General features: G+C 54.8%; 1 protein-coding gene across 1 annotated transcript in view; it reads right to left on the reverse strand.

Annotated features, from left to right (window-relative positions):
* Positions 1–26,772, reverse strand: part of INSR (insulin receptor) — a 138,500-nt gene that overhangs the window by 19,560 nt on the left and 92,168 nt on the right. Inside the window, exons 4-8 of the mRNA XM_060233110.1 lie at positions 23,630–23,925; positions 21,438–21,626; positions 10,439–10,712; positions 408–672; positions 185–279 (exon numbers count right to left, since the gene is read on the reverse strand). Coding sequence (XP_060089093.1) covers positions 185–279; positions 408–672; positions 10,439–10,712; positions 21,438–21,626; positions 23,630–23,925 — 1,119 coding nt within the window. The remainder of the gene's footprint in view (positions 1–184; positions 280–407; positions 673–10,438; positions 10,713–21,437; positions 21,627–23,629; positions 23,926–26,772) is intronic.

Raw genomic sequence — 26,772 nt, forward strand, 5'->3', positions numbered from 1 at the left:
ACCTGTTCCTCAGGGTTCCCCCCTCTTCCTCCCCCCCACCTTGTCCATTGAATAGGAGGTGCAGCTGCATAACAGTCCCTGGATGTGCTCCACCACCTGTTTTTCTACAAAACGACCCCTGCTTTAGTCCCAAATGTTAGCAAGGATTGTGGTCCTTCCAAGTGTGCAGGGGGCACGGTGATACCCAGTCTTGGGGGCCTGCCTTTCCAAATAAGCACCGATGTGCCTTTTGCAAGTGTCGGTGTTTCTGCCGGGCTTGCATTTCCTCTGGCTCGGAGCCTGCAGAGGACGACGGAACGGGACACAAGCCTGCTCTGGCTTCCTCCTGCCCTTAGAAAATAACACCTGCCCTGTTTGGGTCTTTTTTTGCAGCTACTCTAGGAGCCGTCTTTGGGGTGACCGCATGCCTCAGCGCACAGATCCGAGATGCGCCGGATGACCCCGTGAACTACTTCATCGGCGGCTGCTCGACCGGCATCATCCTCGGAGCTAGAGGTCAGTCTGAGCGGCCGAAGGAGCTGCCGATGGAGCAGAGGGCCCTGCTCTTTGACCTTGCAGGCCACACCCCTGCTCTGCGCCCACACAGCCTTGCCACACTTGTCCAGGCCCTGAAAAAGCCCAGGCTGATGGCACGGCTCCTGCTGGTTGACGGAACGGCCTCCTGGCTTCCAGCTAGGAGAAGCAAGCAGATTTGGCTGCGAATCCGCCGAGATCTTTTGCCAAGTGTCATTCTGTTTTGGGGGGCCCCAATTCATGTGCCGGCTTTAACCAGCAGAGCCCCAAGCAGCCTGAGGTAGAAGGAATTCTTGTTCCTGTATGAACTTGCTTTGATAATTCTGCAGATTCTGTAATCATGATATTGTCTAGTCTGGATGTGGGTTGTTTAATGTTTCTGTAAGGTTTTAATGTAAGCCGCCCAGAGCCTGCTTGCGGGATAGCCAGTTTGGTGTAGTGGTTAAGTGTGCAGACTCTTATCTGGGAGAACCGGGTTTGATTCCCCACTCCTCCACTTGCACCTGCTGAGATGGCCTTGGGTCAGCCATAGCTCTGGCAGAGGTTGTCCTTGAAAGGGCAGCTGCTGTGAGAGCCCTCTCCAGCCCCACCCACCTCACAGGGTGTCTGTTGTGGGGGGAGGAAGGTAAAGGAGATTGTGAGCCGCTCTGAGACTCTTCGGAGTGGAGGACGGGATATAAATCCAATAGCAAAAAAAGGATAAAGGTAGTTCCCTGTGCAAGCACAGGTCGTTTCCGACTCTGGGGTGACGTGGCTCTCACAGCATTTTCATGGCAGACTTTTTACGGGGTGGTTTGCCATTGCCTTCCCCAGTCCTTTACACTTTCCCCCCCAGCAAGCTGGGGACTCCTTTGACCGACCTCGGAAGGATGGAAGGCTGAGTCAGCCTTGAGCCAGCTACCTGAACCCAGCTTCCGCCAGGATCGAACTCAGGTCGTGAGCAGAGCTTAGGACTGCAGTACTGCGGCTTTACCACTCTGCCCCCACGGGGCTCTTAACCCGTGGCGCAGAGTGGTAAAGCCGCAGTACTGCAGTCCAAACTATCTGCTCACGACCTGAGTTCGATCCCAGTTCAGGCAGCTGGCTCCAGGTTGACTCAGCCGTCCATCTTTCCGAGGTCGGCAAAATTACCCAGCTTGCTGGGGGGGAAAGCGTAGAGGACTGGGGAAGGCAATGGCAAACCACCCCGTAAAAAGTCCGCCGTGAAAACGTTGTGAAAGGAACGTCAGCCCAGAGTCGGAAACGACTGGTGCTTGCGCAGGGGACTGCCTTTACCTTTTTTGCAGGATAGGGCGAGGTATAAATTGAAAAATTAAATTAAGAGGCATTTGCTAGACCAAGTCTGAAAGTCCGTCTAGAATCATAGAGTCGCAGGGCTCATGCAGGCCATTTCGCTTAGTGCAGGATCAGCCTTAAAGCAGCCCTCATCTGTGTTCATCCGGCTGCTGCTTGAAGGCTGCCAGCGAGGGGGGAGTTCACCACCTCCTGAGGCAGCTGATTACATTGCTGAACTTCTTTTACTGTCAAAAAACCCACCCCAAAACCTACTGTCCAGCTGGTACGTTCTCCCCTTTGTTTAAACCCATCGTTGTGAGTCCTCTCCTGCCAAAATGGAAAGCTCCCTGCTCTCCTCTTAAGCGACAGCTTTTCAGATACTTCAAGAGAGCGATTCTGTTCCCCTCCCAACGTCCTCTTCTCCAGAGTGAAAGTTCCCAAGGCTTTCCTCCTAGGGCTTGGTCTCCAGGCCCGTGGCCGTCCTCGTTGCTCTCTTCTGGGCCCGCTCCGTTCTGCCCACCGGGTCTAGAGCCCTGTTTCCTGATGGGAGAAAGGCGGACGGAGAGTGTCCCGAATAGCTAAAATCCCAAATCCACCAGTGACTTGTGTGCTGGAGGCCCTCGCTAGAGCACTGAGGTCAGACCTTCCCTTTAGCACAGGGGTGGGGAACCCTTTTTCTGCCAAGGGCCATATGGATTTTTTTAAAAAATTTTTTGAAAAGCTTTATTAATATAAAGTTCAAGGTACAATAGTGATGAGACATCAACAGATGTGTAGCATGCACCAATATAAAATAGGGAAATGGAAACATACAACCTTAGCTATTAAAGGCTAATTACGACATTAGTTGACATGACATCAAAATAGCATGGCATGAGTCATTAGGGTTCCTGCTGTCCTTTATCAATAAAGGGACGCCATTTGCACATAAAGTCTAGGGAAGCGGTTTGGGAGGAGCAACGAGGATCCAAATCATAGGCGAGCTTATCTAAGACAAAATAATCCCACGATTTCAGCCACCATGCCTGTCTCGAAGGAGGAGTTTGTTGCTTCCAAACCAGGGCAATTGCGAATTTAGCTGCTACGAACGTGTGTGAAACTATGGAAATATGGATATTTATAACATCATTCGTGGACCACGCAAAATTATCAACTTAAAAAAACAGTGCTCCGCCGAGGGAGAATGATTTCAGGCCAGCAAAATTAATGCAAATAATTGTTTTTCTATTTGAAGTCATGTGGGGAGAGCCTAATCTGGCGCGGGCGCACACACACACACACACACACCCAGCCTGCTGTGCTAGGCAAATGCATAGGCCCAGGGGGGGAAAGCCCAGCAGGAACTCAGTAGCATATTAGACCACATCCCCTAATATTAGCATATTAAGTCACGCACTCATTAGCATATTAGGTCACACCATCTGAGATAATCAAGTGCAAACTGAACTGGGACAGTAACTTTTCCAGGCCCTGCAGCAATTCTGGCCGAACAGCCAGCCAGGCCCCAGGGAGGCTGCTGCACAGTACATCGGGGCCCTATGATCCCTGCCTGGCCCTGGGGAGGCTGCTGCACAGCGTGGCTGGGCCCCATGATCCTTGCTGGCCAGCCAGGCCCCAGAGAGGCTGCCGCATGGCTCGGTTCGGCCCAGCAATCCCCGAGGGCCACACCAAGAGACCTTGAGGGCCGTGTATGGCCCTTGGGATGGAGGTTCCCCGCCCCTGCTTTAGCACGTGGTAGAAGTGAGGTATAATTCCTCTGAGCGCAGAGTCTCCACTTAGCGCTCCTGGCTAATAACCAATAACGGATTGGGTAAGTTCCCGGTGCCCCCAACTTCAGAGGCCCATCCAGAAAGGAGAACGTCCTGCTGCTCTCCTGAGTCGGGCTGGGTCCTCGGGGTGAGGGTGCTGCACCCCTTTTGCTGAGGGAAAGAGTTCGCTGTGATCTTGGGCCAGTCTTCCTCAGTGCCGGACTATCTCACAGGGTTGTTTTCAGGATAAAATGAAGGGCAGGGGGCACGCGCACGGCCTCGGTGTCTGGAGAGACTGAACGGTGCCTCTTAAATCTGTTGTCTGTTCCCAGACCAAGGGAGGCCAGAGTGTGCTCCACACGAGCGACGGCCTTCTCAGTGGCAGCACCAACAATGTGGAACGCCCCTCCCGGAGGCCATAAGGGATCTGTGGCACCTCTCCCAGTTCCGCAGGGCCTGCAAAACTGAATTGTTTCGACGGGCCTTTAATATCTAACAGGAGAGGATTGCCACTCTACACCAGGGGTCCCCAAACCATGGGCTGTGGACCTGTACCGGTCCATGTCCTGTTAGCAACCGGGCCATGAGTTGTATAATTATTTCATTATATATTACAATATAGTAGTAGTAATATTTACATCCTGCCCTCCACTCCAAATTTCTGAGTCTCAGAGCGGCCTACAATCTCCTTTCCCTTCCTCCCCCACGACAGACACCCTGTGAGGTGGGTGGGGCTGGAGAGGGCTCTCACAGCAACTGCCCTTTCAAGGACAGAGTCTCAGAGCAGCCTACAATCTCCTTTCCCTTCCTCCCCCACAACAGACACCCTGTGAGGTGGGTGGGGCTGAGTGGGCTCTCACAGCAGCTGCCCTTTCAAGGACATAGTCTCAGAGCAGCCTACAATCTCCTTTCCCTTCCTCCCCCACGACAGACACCATGTGAGGTGGGTGGGGCTGAGAGAGCTCTCACGGCAGCTGCCCTTCCAAGGACAACTCTCGGGAGAACTATGACTGACCCAAGGCCATTCCAGCAGGTGCAAGTGGAGGAGTGGGGAATCAAACCCGGTTCTCCCAGATAAGAGTCTGCAAACTTAACCACCACACTAAGCTAATAAAAATAATGTGCACAGTTGCATCATCCCGAAAACATCGCCCAGTCCCTGGAAAAATTGTCTTCCACAAAACCGGTCCGTGGTGCCAAAAGGGTTTGGGACCGCTGCTCTACACTACCAAGTTGCATCATTTGTGAGGCATTATATCCACCACAAGGGGTCGCTGTCAGAAGAAAGAAAGTGATGATCCCGCCTATTCTGAACTTTGAGTACCACCACGAAATGTACTTTAATCGTTAATTTTATTGTTTCATATTCAGATTATTTATTATTACAGTACATAACTAATAAAAAACAATTTAAGAAGCCAATCCATTCGAATCCGATGTACAAAGTACTCAAACATTTAGGCACGGTTGTTACAGTAGAATAAAAATGTTTGGAAAAGGGAGTTTTGCAGAATTTTAAACTATACAAAAAGGAGTAATTTGTAAATCACAATTTGTAATTTTAAATTGTGTTTTGATTGACTGTTTTTGTTGTTCAGTCGCACAGTCGAGTCCGACTCTTTGCGACCCCCCTGGACCAAGTCACGCCAGACCCCCTTGTCTTCCACCCTCCTCCGAAGTCCGCTCAAATTCGTGTTTGTTACATCAGTAACGCTTTCCAGCCATCTCTTCTGCCGTCCCCTTCTTCTTTGGCCTTCTGTCTTTCCTAGCTGTGCTGTTAGCTGCCCTGAATCCACTTGCGGAGAGGGCGGAACAGAAAACTAAAGTAATAAGTCACTAATAAATAAAAAATTAACGCTGACAGCAAGCGGAGGGGTTATGGGGGTGGGGGCAAGGGAGTTTGCCTGCAACGCCGTGGCGCTCTGGCCCTTCTGCCCCTCCGATGAGACGCTGCCATCTTGACGCCTCTCGCTTGGTGCGTCGCGTTCTGCTTTGCAAGTCGTCTTATGCTCGGCTTCTGGTTTTTAACCTTTCTAGCCGAAAGGCAGAACAAGAGCTCGTTAAATAGCCGCAACCTCACCGGCTGTTTGGTTTGTGCTAGAAAATGCGGCTTCCAGGTCAGGCTCCGCAGATCCGTTCTGATGGGGAGGGGGGGCTCCGCTCTGGCTCTTGTGTTGGAGGGGGGGGGGAAGAAGCTCCTTTGACTAGACAGAATGGATCCCTGGGACTGCTCTCTTTCCCCCATAAAAAGAATGCTCCATTTTCGAGTTGCGACCTCATTTTCAGACTAAAAAGGAAGCTCCCGTTTCTTAACTTTGCTAGGGTAATTAAAAAGAGGTGCCCCAAGACGCTTGGGTGTTGTTTGGCCTAGAAGAGCCTACAGGAGCTGGGCCCTTTCTCCTGTCTGTTTGGGCCTTGGTGGGCCAGAGGCCCTTGGGCAAAGAGTCCTGGGAAATGGCCTCCCTGTAAGATGCGAAGCCAAGAAGCAGTAGCCAGAAAAACTTCTTTTCAAAATGAACGGCACTGGGAACAGAACCAATTGCCAATATCAAGGGCTCTTTTTTGCAGCAGGAATTCCTTTGCATGTTAGGCCGCACCCCCCCTGAGGTAGCCAATCCTCCTGGAGTTCACAGGGCAGGGCTCTTACAGGCATCTGTTTTGGCATCTATTTTGGGCTTCTTGTAAGAGCCCCGTGGCGCAGAGTGTTACAGCTGCAGTACTGCAGTCCTAAGCTCTGCTCACGACCTGAGTTCGATCCCCGGCAGAAGCTGGGTTTTCAGGTAGCTTGCTCAAGGTTGACTCAGCCTTCCATACTTCCGAGGTCGGTAAAATGAGTCCCCAGCTTGCTGGGGGTGGGGGGGAGGGTGGAAGTGTAGAGGTCTGGGGAAGGCAATGGCAAACTACCCCGTAAAAAAAAAAAAGTCTGCTGTGAAAACAGTGTGAAAGCAACGTCACCCCAGAGACGGAAACGACTGGTGCTTGCACAGGGGACCTTTCCTTTTCTACAGGGCCTACTGTGTAAGCTCTTGGACGACCGGCTACATTAGGGGTGTGTGGCCTAATATGCAAAGGAGCTCCTGCTACATAAAAAGCTCTGCCAATAATGAATGCACGTAAAGAAGACTGCAGATTTATACCCCGCCCTTCTCTCTGAATCAGACTCAGAGCGGCTTACAATCTCCTACTCCCCCTACAACAGACACCCTGTGAGGTGGGTGGGGCTGAGAGGGCTCTCACAGCAGCTGCCTTTTCAAGGACAGAGTCTCAGAGCAGCTTACAATCTCCTTTATCTCTTTCCTCCACAACAGACACCCTGTGAGGTGGGTGGGGCTGAGAGAGCTCTGACAGAAGCTGCCCTTTCAAGGACAACTCCTGCAAGAGCTATGGCTGACCCAAGGCCATTCCAGCAGGTGCAAGTGGAGGAGTGGGGAATCAACCCGGTTCTCCCAGATAAGAGAGCCCTGGCTGACCCAAGGCCATTCCAGCAGCTGCATTCCAGTGGAGGAGTGGGGAATCAAACCTGGTTCTCCCAGATAAGAGTCCGTGCACGTAACCACTACACCAGACCGGCTCACGAAAGATGACAGGAAAACGGGGAAGGAGTCCTGTCCCTGTGATGCTAGTTCTGACCTCTCCTTTTTCTCTTTTTCAGCTCACAGCGCTTCCACCGGCACAGCGGCGTGTCTCGGCCTCGGCCTCGTGGGTGCATTTACTAAAATGGCCAGGGTGGAGGCTGGCAGATTTTCCCTCCCAAAATGTAAGCCCGGAGCTTCCCCAAGAAAAGTCACGCTGTGTGCCCAGCCCCGTCCACGGAAGATGGAGCATGTGGAGAGGCTGCTCCCTGGCTGCTCCCTGCCCGGACGGCTGGCGCTGGTGTGCAATTAAGACTGGTCTTTGTGATGATGGAAACTTCAGTGCAAATAAAGAGCCCGCCACCTCGAGTCCTTCATCCTCCAAAGTGAAACTGCTGGAGCCGGGTGGGTGGGCGGGCAGAACGGCTGGGTCGATTCCCAGCAAGCCGCATCCATGTCTGGATCGGCTAATTGAGGCTTCTAGACCTTTTGTGCTTCTAGGGCAGGTGATTAAAATCTTTAAAAACTAAAAGCTTTTTTGAAATGCCAAAAGGGGGTGGTGGGGTTTTGAGGGGTGGGTGGGTGGGAGAGGGCCAAGAGGTGATCAAGAAAGAAAGGCTGCTCTCTCACTTGTTTGTTCAACCTGACTGAAGCACATGAGAACTAGTTTCGTCAAGGGCCTGGTTTGCGTTCCCTCTGGGGGGATGGGTGCCTTGGCAAAGGCCAAAAGGGGGGTTCTGGGTTGTTCCCGGGTTGTTTTCTGAGAGTTGCCGGCCTGGTGCTGGAGAATATCGCTTGTGGGTCCTGCAAAAACCGTGACTGGCAAGCGGGGCTGCCCTGCCCCAAATCTCAGAACACAATCCTGGCTTTGAAGCCTTTGTTTCCACCAGCCTTGAAAAAGGGGGCACCGTGACACGCTTTGGAGGCCTGCCGCTCCGTGTCTCCAGCGGGGCCACTGGAGAGGCCGAATGTAACTCAGAACGGCGGGGGAAACCCTTTTCTCACCCTAGCTTCTGGAAGCGGGCCGCTCTTGTGGCAGCTGGCATCTATTTTGGGCTTCATCCCCAATTAAGACAACCTGACGCTGGGAGGTCAGGCTCTCCGGCGGGACGAGGCCTAGAAGTCACTGTGACTTTGAGGAGTCAAAACGCACGTCCTGCGGGGAAGCAGCCGAGAAACCCCGTTTATTTCTCCCTGCATGCAGCTCGCGGGAGGGGGGGGCGGGGGGAGGCGTGCCGCTCCTTCCCCAGGTAGCTCCCCTTCTTGGGAGAGGGTGTCTGGAATGTAGCAGGGCTTGTTTCTGCGCGTACCTGTCTAGGAAGGTACCTGGAGGCTGATGAATTGGGGGAATCGTTTGAGCAGGTGGGGCATCACTGGGGGCGGGGGGACAGAAATGCCAGTCCTTGGGAGTTCCGTGGATGCGGTCTGCAGGCATCTCCTGCGTAGAAGTGGGTTGCCACGGAAGAAGCGGGTGCTTGGCCGTGGACACTTCCTGTCTTGAAGGTGCCTTTCAGCTCCCGCCGGGAAAGGAGGCGCTTGTGGAAGGAAGGCTGCAAGGCTCACTCTGGAGGGCATCGGGGCCACAGGGGACACGGGTGGGACCCCGCAGGGAGCAACCGGTGGTCTGGGTTTCTCGGAGCGGGATTTACAAACAAGGAAGGGAAGCAGGAGTCAAGTGGCACCTTTAAGACCAATTTTTATTGGGAACGTAAGCTTTCGTGCGCTCTCTAAGCACACTTCATCAGATGAGGAATCCAGCAGTCATGAACATCTGAAGCTGCCTTATATTGAATCGGAGCCCCCTGGGTGGATCAAAGTCAGAATTGTCTACTCAGACTGGCAGCCGCTCTCCAAGGTCTCCAGCTGAGGTTTCTCCCGCCTATTTGCTTGGACCCTTTAGAGTTGGAGATGCCAGTGGGGATTGAACCTGGGACCTCCTGCTTCCCAAGCAGATGCTCTAACACTGAGCCACCGTCCCTCCCCAAATCCAGTCTGTGCTGGATTCCTCGTCTGATGAAGCGTGCTGAGAGAGCACACCAAAGCTGCCGTTCTCCATAAAACCGGGTTGGTCTTTAAGGCGCCACTTGACTCCCGCTTTGTTCAGCTGCTTCAGACCAACACGGCTGCCCGCTCGGATCGAAGGAAGGGAAAGCTGAAACTCTCCCCTGCTTTCCGGAGACGCCAGTGGGCCCCAGCCGGCGTGGGAGCGGGTGATGGGTTCAAATCCCCATTCGGTGCCCTGAGAGGGATCCGGCGGCAGCTACGTGGGGAGGGAGGTCCTGGCTGGGGATCAGCGGCTGCGGCTTCCTCCCTCCCGGGCGCACCATTCTGGGCTCTCGCTGGCGGAGCTCCGCGCGGCCTCCCCGCCAGCCCTGCGAGGTAGGTCAGGCAGGCCGAGCGAGAGGCCCGGAGGCGGCGCTCCACGTGGCGCTCTCCTCGACACGTGGAGGGAGCCGAGCTGCGGGGAGGCCAGCGGTGCGGGCGGGAGAGAGAGGGGCGCGGCCGTCGGTGCTCCGCTGGGCCCGGAAGGTGCCTGCTTGCTTGGGGTGGGTGGCGGCGCGGCGGGCACTTTGCACATGCCCCGGGAAGGGGGGGGGGAGAGCTCAACTTTGCCGGCTCAACAGCCCCCTTCGGTTTCTTCAAAGAAATGTTTTCTTCTGCCTTCTTGGGGGGGGGGGGCGCACCGGGTTCCTCGGGGAAACTGATTGGAGTGTGGGTCTCCCCCCACCCCAGGAGGAAACGAGGGGAAGGGGTGGGGTGGGGGTCTTCAAGGTCTCCCACTTCGTCCTGCTGCTTCAGACCCAGGCCTGTAGCCCCCCGGGGGGGGCTTGCGGGGGCACCGCCCCCTGACTTGCAGGGGGGCCACCGGGGCGCAGGCCGTGCCCCCTCTTTTGGCCAGAAGGAAGCTTATGAAAAGCAGCAAGGCCCGCAGGGGACGGGAAAGGGCGCCCCCCGGACTTTTTGAAAAGCCACACGTTTAAAATCCTCGTCACGCCCCTGCCCCCCCCCCCTCCAAGCTGGCCTGGCCGCGCAGCCCCCCCCCCTCCCCCCGGTCCTCCGGCTTCCCCGCCGCCCCTTTGGGGAAGGGAGGAGGCGCCCCCTGCCCAGAGATCCCTTCCCGGGGGGGCCCCCTCGGGCCAAGAAGGCCGCAGCCCCCCGCGCTGCTGCAAGTCTGGCCCGCCTGGGGGGGCTCTTGGCGTCTTGCAGGAGCGGCGCCCCCCGGCCCGACGGGGGCGGCTGCTGCAGGGAGGGCGGGAGAGCGCGCGCGCCTCTCGGGGAGGGGGGTGGCGGCGGCTGGCCTCCTTCCCTCCCTCGCTCCCGCCATCCTACCCCCGGCGCTGCGCTGGCCGCCGGTTGCGCGCCTCGCCCCCACGCCCGCGCGTCCCCCTCCTCCTTCTTTCCTTCCTTCCTTCCCGGAGCTTGGCGGCGGCAGGCGGGCGCTTTGCAGCAGCAGCAGCAGTCTCCCCGGGGCCGGGCGGGATGCGTGAGTGCAGGCGACCGACGGGCCGGGCCGGGCAGGGGGCGCGCGCGGGGAGGGTCGGGGCTGTGGCGCTCCCGCGGCTGTGGCGGGCGGCCCCGCGCTTTCCCCGCCGGGGGGCAGCTTCTGGGGCAAAGCGGGAGCGCCTGGCAGGAGGGCAGGGCTGGGCAGAGGCAACCCCCTCCCCCGCAGGGCACCTGGGCGGGCTCTGGCCTGCCTGCCTGCCTGGGGGCGATCCTGGGCGCAGCCGTGGGAGGAGGAGGGGTGGGGGGCACCCCAGGCGCTCCTGGAGTCCAGGCTGCCTCAGAACCCTAGAGTTGGAAGGGACCTCCAGGGTCATCTAGTCCAACCCCCTGCACAAGGCAGGGAACTCGCCTCCCCCTAAATCCACAGGATCTTCATTGCTGTCATAGAATCCTAGAGTTGGAAGGGACCTCCAGGGTCATCTAGTCCAACCCCCTGCAGAATGCAGGAAACTCACAAACGCCTCCCCCTAAATTCGTACGATCTTCATTGCTGTCAGATGGCCATCTAGCCTCTGCTCAAAAACCTCCAAGGAAGGAGAATCATAGAACCATAGAGTTGGAAGGGACCTCCAGGGTCATCTAGTCCAACCCCCTGCACAAGGCAGGGAACTCTCAAGGACCTCCCCCTAAATCCACAGGATCTTCATTGCTGTCATAGAATCCTAGAGTTGGAGGAACCTCCAGGGTTATCTAGTCCAACCCCCTGCACAATGCAGGAAACTCACAAGGACCTCCCCCTAAATTCACAGGATCCTCATTGCTGTCATAGAATCCTAGAGTTGGAAGGGATCCCCAGGGTCATCTAGTCCAACCCCCTGCACAATGCAGGAAACTCACAAACGCCTCCCCCTAAATTCATACGATCTTCATTGCTGTCAGGTGGCCATCTAGCCTCTGCTCAAAAACCTCCAAGGAAGGAGAATCATAGAACCCTAGAGTTGGAAGGGACCTCCAGGGTCATCTAGTCCAACCCCCTGCACAATGCAGGAAACTCACAAACACCTCCACCTAAATTCTCAGGATCTTCATTGCTGTCAGGTGATCATCTAGCCTCTGCTTAAAAACCTCCAAGGAAGGAGAGCCCACCATCCCCAAAGAGGAAGTCTGTTCCACTGAGGAATCGCTCTAACAGTCAGGAAGTTAGAATCATAGAGTTGGAAGGGACCTCCAGGGCCATCTAGTCCAACCCCCTGCACAATGCAGGAAACTCACAAATACTGCCCCCACAAAGAAAAGAGAGCCTCTTCTCTTGCAGCCCAAGATGGCTCCCCTTGGCAGGGGGCTTTGAGGTTGGAGCTGCTGAGCAGGGCTGGATGAACCATTAGGCCAACTATACACTGGCCTATGGGGCCCCACCCCTTTAGGGGCCCCACCCGGCTCCCCCTTCCCCGCTTGCAGCCCTCCCAGCCTGCATGCACAGCCAGCCACTGAGGCCACTCTTTGCCCCACTTGCTGCTGGTGTCATCGCCAAGTTTGCCTCTCCCTTGCAGCTTTGGCAAGAGGGCTTTTGAGAAGGAACCTGCAGGCTGCAGTGAGGGCCGCAAGCGGCGGAGTGGGGACTTCGACGGTGAGATAATTTGCAAGGGGGCCCCTGAGATAATTTGACTGCCTAGGGGCCTCCACAGGGTTCAATCCGGCACTGCTGCTGAACTGGCCCACAAATAATTGTGTGTTGTGGGGGGGGGAAGCTGATGGCTTGCTGCCTCCTGGAATCCTGGGAGGTCTCCCCCTCTAAGGCCTCGCCAGTCGGCCCTGCTGAGCTTCTGAGATCAGAGGAGATCATTTTGGGGGGTGGGGTTTGGCAGCGGGGCTTCTCTCCTCCAGGGCAGGGACCAGGGGGACTTTGGAGGAGCCCAGGTGGGGTCTCTCCAGACTGGCTGAGTGGGAGCCGGTGTTGCAGCCGGGGTTCAGTGCGCATGGGTGTCAAGGGATGCATGTGAGAGCCCAGAATCCTCACACGGGTGTGGAGTCCCAGCAACTGGAGGGGAAACGCCAGGCCTCGGAATTCAGCAGGAGCTCACAGGAGCACAGCTCCGGAGGAACCTTTCTGACGCCTTTCCTCCTCCTCCATTGAATAGGAGGTGCAGCTGCATAACAATCCCTGGATTAGGAGAGCGGGCAGCCAGCCACCCACACCCCCAGCAGCCCTCATGAACCCCTGGAAAAGCCCATGCCACCCTTTCTCCACTTCCTATGTGATTTTGGGTGGCAGGTGGCTTGCCAGCCTTTTGACTGTAGGAGGGGGAGCGGCCCAGCAGCTCCAGGTGAGTGAGGTCTGCTTGGCCTTGCTGGATCTCTAGCCAGCCCAAGAAGGCTTTGCTCGCCTGGGGCTCCCCTTTCTTGTGTCCAGTCGCTTTTGGCTGGGGGAGGGCAGCCCAGGAGAGCACTGAGCAAGCACAGCTTGCCCAAGCAGGCCTCACTCGCCCAGGGCTCCCCTTTCTTGTGTCAGGTCGCTTTTGGTTGGTGGGGGGGCAGCCCAGGAGAGCACTGAGCGACTGCAGCCTGCCCAAGCAGGCCTCACTCGCCCGAGGCTCTCCTTTCTTGTGTCTGGTGGCTTTTAGTTGGTGGGGGCGCAGCCCAGGAGAGCACTGGGCGACCGCAGGCCTCACTCGCCCGGGCAGGCCTCACTCGCCCGGGGCTCTCCTTTCTCGTGTCCGGTTGCTTTTGGCTGGGGGGGGGGCATATACTAATTAGGTATGCTAATGTGCTCCAACAGCTATTTTTCAACAAAACGACCCCTGGGAAACGCTATCTTGGAGCCGAAGTGCTAGATGAAAGTGCTGACTCAGCCCGAGGCAGAGGTGGGGCCCAGCCAGCGCCAAGCTATGGGGTTATCAGCAACTGACTGTGTGGGGATGCTCTTGTGGGGAGGCCTTCTTGGAAGGCTGGGCGCAGTCCTGGTCTTATGCGCGCGCAGCGCAGATGAAAGGGACTGGTAGGCCTAGGAAAGGGCAACCCAAAATAGGATGGCTCGACAGCGGCTTCGGATGGCCAAAAGGCAGGCAGGCCAGCCCTGTTTCACGCAGCAAATAAGTAGCTGATGGAACTCCCTGCCACAGGAAGCACCGGCGGCCACTGGCTCACGTGCCTTTAAGTGCCAGCAGCGGCTGTGAGCAGGGCCAGCCCAGGCTGCCCTGCTGCCCACCCCCCACTCTCCCATTGCGGTGGCAACGTGGGGGGACGACAGCAGCGATTCGGAGAGGGGAAGGAGGTGGGAAGAAGCGGCAAGGGGCGGAAGGCAGCTGCGATTCAGGGGAGGGAGGGGAAGGAGGCAGTGAGAAGCGGTGGCAACGGGGTGGGGGAAGACAGCAGCAATTCAGGGCGGGGAGGGGAAGGAATTTTTTTGAAACAAAAAGTTGGGGGCCCCTCTAGGGCTAGCGCCCTAGGCAAATGCCTAGTGGAAGAGCCAGTGCTGGCAGTCAGCCTGTGCTTGCCTGCATAGAACCCCCACATTCCAGGGCAGTCCACAGTCCCGGCGGGGAGATGCTGGACTGGCTGCCTGCGCTCGTGGGCCGGGGGAGCTCCATGCATGAGCTGTGCTCAGGGCCCGCTGCAGAAGGCGGGGGGGGGCTTTCTCTGCCTCCCAGCAGTGGGGAACATGTAGGTGTGCCCACGTGACCGGTGGCATTTCAGTCCCTTCCAATTCTTCTCACGCGGCTCTTTCCGCGGGGATGGTGGTTGGCAGGGGGGCACATGCTGGGCACTGGGGCTGAGTCTTTATCAGCACTGCCTGGTTCTGCTTTGGAGAGGCTTCAGAGAGGAGGGTCTTGGGTAGCGATTGCTCAGCAGGGCTTCCAGAGGAAGGGGAGATCCTTCCCCGGCACGCGTCGCTTGAAGATAGACCGCTGGTGTCCACGCACGTTCCACCGGGCAGTTGGGGCTAAAAGCCCTCAGGGTGTCTGGCTGAAGGCGGGGATGTGATCCTTGCTGACCCAAAATGGCCGACCCCCTTCTTCTCTCCTCCCTGGTTCCCTCACAACAAGCCTGAGAAGCGGGTCAGGTGGAGTGTCCGTGACTAGCTAGCCTCGGCCGAGCGAGGAATCGAACCCAGCTTGTTCCTCACTCTGGTCTCTGTGTGAATCAGGCTCCTCAGCAGACAAACGGCATAGGCCTCTTGGGAAGCTGGGGGGCTGAAAGAGAAGCAGGAGGGAGACTAATCAAATCGGCAGAACTAGCGTCAGAACGCCACCATTGCTGCCAGATTAATTTAAATTATGAATTTTTAAATACATTAACTGGTTTTTAAATGATGTTAAATTTAAGTTTTATCGTTAAATTTAAAGTTTTTATATTTATTATTGTATATGTATGAGATGTTGTTAGCCGCCCTGAGCCTGCCTAGGCGGGGAGGGCGGGATACAAATAAAATTTTACCTTACCTTACCTTACCCTTGGGGGGGTGCTCTTCGCCTGTGTGGGCAGAGGCCCGCTCTCTGTCTCTGTTGGCTGCTCGGCCAGCTCCAGCTGGGCTCTTCTGAGAAGGGTCAGGCCTTGGTGAGGGGAGGGACGGTGGCTCAGTGGTAGAGCATCTGCTTGGTAAGCAGAAGGTCCCAGGTTCAATCCCTGGCATCTCCAAAAAAGGGTCCAGGCAAAAAGGTGTGAAAAACCTCCGCTTGAGACCCTGGAGAGCCGCTGCCAGTCTGAGTAGACAATACTGACTTTGATGGACCGAGGGTCTGATTCAGTATAAGGCAGCTTCGTATGTTCATATATATGTTCTGGTGCCCCTCAGCCTGGTGGCAGCGGCCTTCCAGCTCTCCTGGGTGGCTTCCGCTGGAGATGGCACCGCCAGGGACCCTCTGTGCGCTGGGCGTCTCTTCTGCTCGTCTGGATTGGGGAGACCCTGCCGTCAGAGCCGTAGACCGGGCAGGGCCTCCTTGCAGAGGAGAAAGCCTTCCTTCTCCTCTCTTGGGGAGTGCGGAGTCCTTGCCTGTAAGGATAAAAGGGGGAGCGGGTCCACTACTGTTTGCAGGAAGGGTGGGGTCTAAAGGTGTCCCTCCTGGGTGTGGGAGCCAGAGATTCCATGTCTGGCTAGCCCTCCCCTCCCTCCCTCCTGCTGCTGTGCTGGCACTGAGTGGGTTAACTCTTCCTGCTCTGATGCTGGCAGGTGCTGGAGTGCCCCCCCCCTCCACCTCCGGCATCTCCTCCTCCTCCTTCCCCCCCCTCCTCCCCCTCCGCACCTTTAAGTAGAATCTCGGCTGGCTTTTGGCACCGAAAGCAAGAAGGAGACTGGCAGAGCCCAGCTGCTCCTCCAGGTGGGTCCCTTTGGCATCGGGGAGGGGGTCTCGGGAGGGGCTCTGGGGCTGGCGGCATCTGTTTCCTTGGGTGGAGGATCTGGCAAGAGGGGGGCCGCTTTCTCTAGGCAGCCTCTGGAGGGCAACGGGCAGCGTGTCCGTGGAGCCCAGGCCAGCGGAGGTGTGCCTGTCCTCAGGTGCTCCGGGCTGAACGCTCCCCTTCCCTTGCCTTAGGAGGAAACGGGGAAGGAGACGACTCTGAAACAGCTGCTCTGCTAACCGCAGCCAGAAGAAGGACATGCTGCGATGGCCCCCCTTTCGTGAGGCCTGGCGTGTTGCTCTGTTGGAGAATTAAATGGGAAATGTGCCTTTCTTCCAGCTGGGAAGGGGTAGAACACCGTCTTCTCTTAGACCGGGGGTGGCCAACCTTGCTTAATGTAAGAGCCACGTAGAATAAATGTCTGCTGTTTGAGAGCCGCAAGACATGGATGTCAGATGTCTGAGAGCTGCAAGGGAGGCAAGAGGGAGAGGTAGAAAGAAAGCAACTTTAACTTTAAATGCATTCTCCAAGTCCCTGGCTGGCTTGGCTTGGAGAAGTGCTTTAAAGAGACAAATGGGGACTTCGAGAGCCACACAACGTGTGTGAAAGAGCCACATGTGGCTCCCAAGCCACAGTTTAGCCAGCCTTGTCTTAGACAGCGGTAGGTTTCTCTTCCTTGGACTGGTGGGAAAGATGCTGGGGCTGAACTGAACAGGCTAGTTCAGGCTAGTCTGTGGGAGCAGAATATAAGTTCCAAGGGGCAGCTGTGGTGGTCACTTGTCCCCAAAAGTACAGAAGAAGTCCAGGCTGGCAAACGCCTGTTTAAGCGTGAGCTTCTGGGAGCCCCATGGCACAGAGTGTTAAAGCTGCAGTACTGCAGTCCTAAGTTTTGCACATGACCTGAGTTTTGCACATGACCTTGCACATGATCCCCGGCGGAAGCTGGGTTTTCAGGTAGCCGGCTTGAGGTTGACTCGGCCTTCCATCCTTCCGAGGTCGGTGAAAGGAGTTTCCAGCTTGTTGGGGGGGAAGTGTAGAGGACTGGGGAAGGCAGTGGCAAACCACCCCGTAAAAAGTCTGCCGTGAAAACGTCACCCCAGAGTTGAAAACGACAGGTGCTTGCCCAGGGGACCTTTCCTTTTCCTCTGGGAGTCAGTGCCCACTTTCCCTGTGATAGCTTTTTCTTTACAGCACACAAAAGAAGTGAGTGCTGGATCCCTGGAGCTCGCGGTGAAATTGCCTTCTGGCGCCCCAGGACTTCTTTTTTACTTTTGGGGGCAAGCAACCATCAGGACTGTGCCTTGGAACTTGTTGAGCCCAGCCGGGATAGCGAACTTGCTGGACTGATCAGCTGGAGAGTTTGTAACTGCTGGGTTGGAACAGGAGCCTGGCAGACAGCTTGAGGGGTGCCACCTCCTTCCTCAGGGGCTGGCAACGCCCGTGCGTGGAGAAGCCTTGCGGGCATCTCTGCTGGAAAAGGCTCACGATGGAGCGAAAGGTCGAACCCTGTTGCGCTGTTGGTGGCTGCTGCGCTCCTTGTCACCAATACCCCAAAGCTCTTGTGAACGTTTCTTGGGTTTTGATCTTCTCAAGTTTCCATTGTATCGGGCTGCCTGGGGACTTGGCAGAATGCTCGTGCCCACCAAGGGACCCCAGCTAGAAGGCGGCCATTCGCTCAAGAGCAGTCCCTGCTCAGCCTTGACTGTCTCAAGTAAATAGAATCTCAGACCTTAGATAAGACTGCCTTATGCCAATCGGACCCTGCTTTGAGAGCCAGTTTGGTGTCGTGGTTAAGTGCGCGGACTCTTATCTGGGAGAACCGGGTTCGATTCCCCACTCCTCCACCTGCAGCTGCTGGAATGGCCTTGGGTTAGCCAGAGCTCTCGCAGAGTTGTCCCTGAAAGGGCAGCTTCTGGGAGTGCTCTCTCAGCCCCATCCGCCTCACAGGGTGTCTGTTGTGGGGGAGGAAGGTAAAGGAGATTGTCGGCCGCTCTGAGGCTCTGTCCTTGAAAGGGCAGCTTCTGGGAGAGCTCTCTCAGCCCCATCCGCCTCACAGGGTGTCTGTTGTGGGGGAGGAAGGTAAAGGAGATTGTAGGCCGCTCTGAGGCTCTGTCCTTGAAAGGGCAGCTTCTGGGAGAGCTCTCAGCCCCACATGCTTCACAGGGTATCTGTTGTGAGGGAAGAAGGGAAAGGTGATTGTAGGCTGCTCTGAGGCTTTGTCCTTGAAAGGGGCAGCTTCTGGGAGAGTTCTCTCAGCCCACCTGCCTCACAGGTTGTCTGTTGTGCGGGAGGAAGGGAAAGGAGATTGTAGGCCGCTCTGAGAATCTGTCCTTGAAAGGGCAGCTTCTGGGAGAGCTCTCTCAGCCCTACCCGCCTCACAGGGTGTCTGTTGTGAGGGAAGAAGGGAAAGGTGATTGTAGGCTGCTCTGAGGCTTTGTCCTTGAAAGGGCAGCTTTTGTGAGAGCTCTCTCCGCCCCACCTTCCTCACAGGGTGTCTGTTTCGGGGAGGAAGGGAAAGGAGATTGTAGACTGCTCTGAGATTCAGAGTATAGGGGAGGATATAAATCCAGTATCTTCTTTGAAGGTGTTAAGGGGACCTTATTGGTCTAATCTCGTAAGAAGCCAATCAGGGTCAGCTCTGGTCTGAATTGGGGTACCAATGGAGTTCAGGGCTGCTACACAGAGGTAGGCAACGGTTTTGACCTTCCAAGCCCTATGCGGTCTGGGACCAACACGCCTTCAGGATCATCTTGTCTCAGTATGTCCCCCAAAGATCATTGCGCTTGCTGGATCAAGATCTACTGGTGATCCCCAGCCTTAGCTCCAAGCAGGCTGTGGCCAGGTGGAACAATCTCCTTGTCTAGATCTGGGCCTGGTGGGACTTGATGCACGAGGCTTGTGGTGACGCGCTGGAGATCCACCTATATTGGAGAGCCAGTTTGGTGTAGTGGTTAAGTGTGTGGACTCTTACCTGGGAGAACCGGGTTTGATTCCCCACTCCTCCACTTGCACCTGCTGGAATGGCCTCGGGTCAGCCAGAGCTCTGACAGAGGTTGTCCTTGAAAGGGCAGCTGCTGTGAGAGCCCTCTCCAGCCCCACCCACCTCACAGGGTGCTTATTGTGGGGGAGGAAGGGAAAGGAGATTGTGAGCTGCTCTGAGACTCTGGCCTTGAAAGGGCAGCTGCTGTGAGAGCCCTCTCCAGCCCCACCCACCTCACAGGGAGTCTGTTGTGGGGGAGGAAGGTAAAGGAGATTGCGAGCCACTCTGAGACTCTTTGGAGTGGAGGGCGGGATATAAATCCAATATCTTCTATATTGGCCTCTGCCTATATTTCTGGACATGGGGTCAGCTGCTACTGGCCACTTGCTGGTTTCTCCAATACGAACTACCATCTCTCTATAACACTTGGGACTTAGATGGGAGCCAAAGGAGGCAGAGCGATGGGACGGTGCCATCGTTGGTTATTGCGTGTTATCCGTGGGTTTTATTTAAATTTAATGTTAATAATTGCGATATTTTAATTTGTAAAGGTCTTTATTAGTTTCTAGAAACGGGGGATAAGGGGTAGAGAAGGGATAAGAAATTAAAAGTTACACATCAGTCTGCATATAAAGTACTTCCATGAAATACAAGTCTGCAACTGCTATACTTCCTTCAAATACATACATTGTCACATATTATCATCTCCGCTTTACATCATCAACATTTCGGTATTTTGTATGGTAAATCTTCTTGTTAAAATACCTGTTTCGTTTGACATTTCCAGCAAAAGCAATCTTATAGTACAGAGTACAGGAGAAAGGAGATATAAGTTCGCACCAGAGATAGTTTAAATATTGCACAAAGCAGGGGTCGTTTTGTAGAAAAATAGGTGGTGGAGCTCATTAGCATAACTCATTAGCATATGTTGCCCCCCCCAGCCAAAAGCAACCCAGTGCATGAAAGGAGAGCCCCGGGTGAGCGAGGCCTCTTTGGGCTGGCTAGAGATCCAGCCAGGCCAAACAGGCCTCTCTCACCTGGGGCTCTCTTGGGCCGCCCCCCGCAGTCAAAAGGCCAGCAAGTCACCCACCACCCAAAATCACATAAGAAGCAGAGAAAGGGTGGCGTGGGCTTCTCCAGGGGTGAATGAGGGCTGCTGGGAAGGTGTCAAAGACCCTGAGGGCTGTCTGGCTGCCCATTCTCCTAATCCAGGGATTGTTATGCAGCTGCACCTCCTAGTCAATGGACAAGGTAGGTGGGGAGGAGGGGGGAGCATTGGAAAGGTTCAGGAGCTGTGCTCCTGTGAGTTCCTGCTGAATTCAAGGCCTGGTACTAAGTCTTTATTGTTTGTTGTTACCTGTCTGAGCCTGCTTATGGGGAGGGCAGGCAAAAAGCTGAAAATTAAATAAATAAAACAATAGCTGCCGCTGTTTCTTGCCTTTACCTGGATGACCCAGGATTGTCAGATCTCAGAAGCTAAACAGGTCTGCCCGGCTTAGTCTATGGGTGGGAGACCACCAAGGAAGGCTACGCAGAGGCAGGCAAGGGCAAACCACCTCCCTACTTTTTCCTTGCAAATCCCGTGAGAAGTCACCATACATCAGCTGTGAGTTGATAGTACTTCACATGGGGAGGGACGGTGGCTGAGTGGCAGAGCATCTGCTTGGCAAGCAGAAGGTCCCAGGTTCGATCCCCGGCATCTCCCAACTAAGAAGGGTTCAGGCAAGTAGGCATGAAAAACCTCCGCTGGAGAAAGAGCCACTGCCGGTTTGAGTAGACAAGACTGACTTTGATGGACCCAGGGGGCTCTGATTCAGTATAGGGCAGCTTCATATGTTCACTCCAGTAGCATATTTTTTAGGAGAGGGACTTTGGCTCAGTGGTAGAGCATCTGCTTGGTGAGCAGAAGGTCCCAGATTCAATCCCCGGCATCTCCAATTCAAAAGGGTCCAGGCAAATAGGTGTGAAAAACCTCCGCTGGAGAGCCGCTGCCAGTCTGAGGAGACAAGGCTGACTTTGATGGACTGAGGGGGTCAGTTTCAGTAGAAGGCAGCTTGATATATGTTAGGGAGGGATGGTGGCTCAGTGGTAGAGCATCTGCTTGGTAAGCAGAAGGTCCCAGGTTCAATCCCTGGCATCTCTCAACAAAAAAGGGTCCAGGCAAGTAGGCGTGAAAAGCCTCCGCTTGAGACCCTGGAGAGCCACTGCCAGTCTGAGTGGGCAAGACTGACTTTGAGGGACCCAGGGAGGGTCTGATTCAGTAGAAGGCAGCTTCATATCCTCATATATGTTCATGGGCACCCAAGGAGACTTTGAGGGTTTGGTTCCTGGGTGCCTTTGGCTTCTCCCTGGGGAAGAAATGCCACATTCCTGTTGCGATTTGGAACCCTTTCTTACCCTGCGGCTGTCCAATAGAGTAGCTGCTTAGCTGGCTTTAGGTTTGGCACCCAGAGCTCCTCTAAGCACAACACCCTCCTTGTGTTCTGGGTCATGTGGTGTCCTAGATCGGTTTGGTAATCAGCCTCTGTAATTAGCTGCTGGGACCGGGACTGTGGTCACCATCTCTCTGACCTTCTTGCCCTTTCTCCGCTTCTCCCCGTGTAGCTTCCCGGGAACCCAGCCTCCTGGCCGAGGGCCTGAGCCCCATGATGGGCGAACGACAAAGCCACGTCAACAGCCTCTTCTTGAACGAGGGGTCCTCCAAGCGCCTCGGGTCAGGTGGCCGGGGACAGCGCTTCCGCCATGTCTGGGGAAAGCGAGCTGCCCAAGTCCGAAAGCAGATGTACACCATCACCCGGGAGAGCGTCAAGATCTTCGTACAGAGACACGTTTTTGTCCTGCTCACCGTCTCCGCTGTTTTGTTGGGTATGCCCTCGTGGGGATCGGGGCCGGGGTTGTGCCCCTTGAAGGGATGTTGTGGGTAGAGCTGTGGCTGAGGGCTCCTTAGCTTGGAGAAACGTCGACTGTGGGGTGACATGAGAGAGGTTTACAAGATTCTGCGTGGGATGGAGAAAGTAGAGAAAGAAGTCCTTTTCTCCCTTTCTCACAATACGAGAACTCGTGGGCATTCGATGAAATTGCTGAGCAGTCGGGTTAGAACGGATAAAAGGAAGTCCTTCACCCAAAGGGTGATTAACATGTGGAATTCACTGCCACAGGAGGTGGTGGCTGCTACAAGCATAGCTTCAAGAGGGGGTGGATAAGCATATGGAGCAGAGGTCCATCAGTGGCTATTAGCCACAGCGTATTGTTGGAACTCTGTCTGGGGGCAGTGATGCTCTGAATTCTTGGTGCTTGTGGGGGCACAGTGGGAGGGCTTCTAGTGTCCTGGCCCCACTGGTAGACCTCCTGATGGCACTTGGGGTTTTTTGGCCACTGTGTGACACAGAGTGTTGGACTGGATGGGCCTTTGGCCTGATTCAGCACGGCTTCTCTTATATTCTTATATCTGGGGCAGTGATGCTTTGTATTCTTGGATGGCCCAGGATTGGTGCTTTTTGGTTTTTGGAGTTGGGGGCACAGTGGGAGGGCTTCCTGGCCTGACTGGTGGACCTCCTGATGGCACCTCTGGTTTTTGGCCACTGTATGACACAGTGTGTTGGACTAGATGGGCATTGGCCTGATCCAACAGGGCTTCTCTTATGTGACAAAGAGTGTTGGACTGGATGGGCCATTGGCCTGATCCAACAGGGCTTCTCTTATGTTCTTATGTGACACAGTGTTGGACTGGAGGGGCCATTGGCCTGATCCAACAGGGCTTCTCTGATGTTCTTCTGTGACCCAGAGTGTTGGACTGGATGGGTTATTGGCCTGATCCAACATGGCTTCTCTTATGTGACACAGAGTGTTGGACTGGATGGGCCATTGGCCTGATCCAACAGGGCTTCTCTTATGTTCTTATGTGACAGAGAGAGTTGGACTGGATGGGCCACTGGCCTGATCCAACAGGGCTTCTCTTATGTTCTTATGTGACACAGAGTGTTGGACTGGATGGGCCACTGGCCTGATCCAACATGGCTTCTCTTATGTTCTTACGTGCCACAGAGTGTTGGACTGGATGGGCCACTGGCCTGACCCAACAGGGCTTCTCTTATGTTCTTATGTGACACAGAGTGTTGGACTGGATGGGCCACTGGCCTGATCCAACATGGCTTCTCTTATGTTCTTACGTGCCACAGAGTGTTGGACTGGATGGACCACTGGCCTGACCCAACAGGGCTTCTCTTATGTTCTTATGTGACACAGAGTGTTGGACTGGATGGGCCACTGGCCTGATCCAACATGGCTTCTCTTATGTTCTTACGTGCCACAGAGTGTTGGACTGGATGGGCCACTGGCCTGACCCAACAGGGCTTCTCTTATGTTCTTATGTGACACAGAGTGTTGGACTGGATGGGCCATTGGCCTGATCCAACATGGCTTCTCTTCTGTTCTTATGTGACACAGAGTGTTGGACTGGATGGGCCACTGGCCTGATCCAACAGGGCTTCTCTTATGTTCTTATGTGACACAGATATGTGTTCTTATGTGACGCTGTATCACAAGCTGTGATACAGAAGGAAGCAAGAGAGAGGGAGAAGGAAGCAGATGACAGCCAGTCGCTTGGGGGCCTGATAGGAGCCCTCCGGGGGCCTGATTCAGCCCTCGGGCCTCAAGTTTGACACCCCTGAACTGTGCATTTGCTCAGAGGCACTGTTACTGCTTTGTGCTTCTGCTGGCTTCAGGGCTGGGAAGTGTTGATGTGGCCCATCAGGCCCCCTCACCTTCCCCGCTGAGCAGAGCTTGAAAGGCCGAAGTGTGCCTCTCCCCTCCGCCCAGCCCCGTTTCTGGAGTCTTGAGCAGCGCAGCTGCGACCGAAACAAGCGTCTCCAAAAGATTTCTTTCCACGGCTGTTGCTGCTTCAGTTCCTTCCGCGCTGGCTGGTTGCCTGTCGGACACGCGGCTGCTTGTCGAGCAGGTATCTGACAGTTGACTGGAGCGTTCCCTTGCTGGCAGCCAACCCAGCTTCGGAAGGCCTTGAGAGGTGGGCCGTTTCTCGCCCAGAGCACATCCTGTTGTGCTGAGGAAAGGGATTTTGGGGAGGGGAGTACGGGGCAGGGGTGGGGAGGAATGAAGCTGGGGTTAACCTGTGGACCGGCCCTCCCCCAAGCGCATGCTCGAGATCTGTCTCGGCCCTCCTAATCCACCCTGGGAGACTTTGGGCTTGCTCAAACAGGGAGGGAAAAGCTGGCTGTTACAGAAACCCCAGGGATTAAGATGGTCACGCGGGGCCTCGGCTCGACGTGGGTGGAAGGCTGATCAAGACCAGGCCAGAAATGCAGAGCCTGAGGTTGTAAAACCCAAAAGAAAGAAAGCAGGAGAAGGCCAAGCCCCTCGGGGAGCTGTGGTGGGGGCATGAGCAGACTTGGAAACTGTGGAGCTCGAGGCAGAGAGACTGGTCCCTACTCCCTTCTGGGTCTGGTCTGCAAACCCAACACCCCCCCCCCCAAAAAAAAGCAATCCCATCTCTCATCAGTTTTATAAGCAGATGTTGTCACTTGAAAATGTTTTGTAGGGTTTGAGTTTATTGCTCTAGAGGCCTCCAGAGGGCTCCTATCAGGTCCCCGAGCAACTGGCTGTCATCTGCTTCCTTCTCCCTCTCTCTTGCTTCCTTCTGCATCACACCTTGCTTTGCCAGGCTTGCTCAGGAGCTACAGAGCAAAGTTTCTATTTTCTCCACTGGCTGGAGAGCCAAGCCTCTCTTCCTTCTATTGGCTGAGGCTCCTCCCCCTCCTGGTCCCCTGGGGAAGGAAGGAAAGAGCCAGCGCTTCCTTGGCCCAGTTCATAAGAACATAAGAGAAGCCATGTTGGATCAGGCCAGTGGCCCATGCAGTCCAACACTGTGTCACATAAGAACATAAGAGAAGCCCTGTTGGATCAGGCCAGTGGCCCCTCCAGTCCAACACTCTGTGTCACAGAAGAACATAAGAGAAGCCCTGTTGGATCAGGCCAATGGCCCCTCCAGTCCAACACTCTGTGTCACATAAGAACATAAGAGAAGCCATGTTGGATCAGGCCAGTGGCCCATCCAGTCCAACACTCTGTGTCACACAGTGGCCAATACACCACCTCATGGCAGTGAATTCCACATTCCCTGAATCGCACAGGAGAGATACAAAGAAAGCGCCTTTAAGACTGAGTGCTAATGTTTTAAAAAGATAAAGGTGGTCCCTTGTGCAAGCACCAGTCGTTTTCAACTCTGGGTGGTTTGCCATTGCCTTCTCCAGTCCTCTACACTTTCCCCCCAGCAAGCTGGTTACTTGTTTTACTGACCTCAGAAGGATGGAAGTCTGAGTTAACCTCGAGCTGGCTATCTGAACCCAGCTTTCGCTGGGATTGAACTCTGGTCATGAGCAGAGTTTGGACTGCAGTACTGCAGCTTACCACTCTATGCCACGGGGCTCTCCAACAGGGCTTAGCAGATGGGGCGGCTAATGTTTTAAGCATGTTTGTGTTTGTCTGTGTCCTTTATAAAGTTTATATCTCCGCTACCTAATCTTAAATAGATAGAGCCAAGTAGTCTAAAGTAGTAGAACAAAATAGGAATCAAGTTGCAGCTTTAAAACCAACTTAGTTTTATTCAGAATGTAAGCTTCCGTGTACTCTAAGCACACTTCACCAGACAAGGAATCTGGTATAGTGAGTCACATACGCCCAATGTGTTAATTATGGCCTTCCCGCTATTATGGGTGAAAATCAGAGAAAGCTAGGAATTCTGGATTGACACGGATGATGATTGGATAACTTTTGGCACTACTGGACCTAGAAAATTGCACATAACATACAGGATTGGTCCCCAGAAGGAGGATTTGAGATCCGAAATGGCTTGCTAAGTGGACCGGTTCTCCGTTGGACCTTTTCTCAAATATAACACTGGAATGCAATATAGCGGCTTTGTGCCATATAAGGACAGTCGTAGCACTGAGGAACGAATGAGGTTTTAACTTTCTGCGTGACTGAATACGTTTTGTGTTGATGATACTCTTCGTATTTTGATACTACTACTCATTACACAGTCAGAAGGGCACCTCTAAGACCAACCCAGTTTTATTTAGAACGTCAGCTTTCGTGTGCTCTTAAGCACACTTCATGAGACGAGGAATCCGGCACAGTGAGCAAAGCCGTACATAACTTATACATACGTATGGCTTTGCTCACTGTGCCGGATTCCTCGTCTGAGGAAGTGTGTTTAAGAGCACACGAAAGCTGATGTTCTAAATAAAAATGGGTTGGTCTTAAAGGTGCTACTGGACTCCTGCTTTGTTCAACTGCTTCAGACCAACACGGCTGCCGCATGGATCCAACAGTCAGAATGGTGTTTTAACACGGAGAGTTTTGTCTTTGTTGTGGTTTAGCAGCTCCTCCGTAGTCCCGGCAATACTGTAATCTCACCCATAAGAGGCAGCGGCTTCGAAGGCACCGCTGGAGTGCATGGGCTTGCAATGGGAGGGGGTTTTGTTGAAGGAGAGGGAAGATCCTGTCCCCCAACATATGAACATACGAAGCTGCCTTATACTGAATCAGACCCTCCTGGGTCCATCAAAGTCAGTATTGTCTTCTCAGACTGGCAGCGACTCTCCAGGGTCTCAAGCGGAGGTTTTTCACACCTATTTGCCTGGACCCTTTTTTGGAGATGCCGGGGATTGAACCTGGGACCTTCTGCTTCCCAAGCAGATGCTCTACCACTGAGCCACAGCTCCATTCATGGCTCTCCAGGGTCTCGAGCTGAGGTTTTTCACACCTATTTGCCTGGACCCTTTTTTGGAGATGCCGGGGATTGAACCTGGGACCTTCTGCTTCCCAAGCAGATGCTCTACCACTGAGCCACAGCTCCATTCATGGCTCTCCAGGGTCTCAAGCTGAGGTT

This window comes from Heteronotia binoei, chromosome 2, assembly GCF_032191835.1.
Source record: "Heteronotia binoei isolate CCM8104 ecotype False Entrance Well chromosome 2, APGP_CSIRO_Hbin_v1, whole genome shotgun sequence".
In the NCBI taxonomy this organism is placed as follows: Eukaryota; Metazoa; Chordata; class Lepidosauria; order Squamata; family Gekkonidae; genus Heteronotia; species Heteronotia binoei.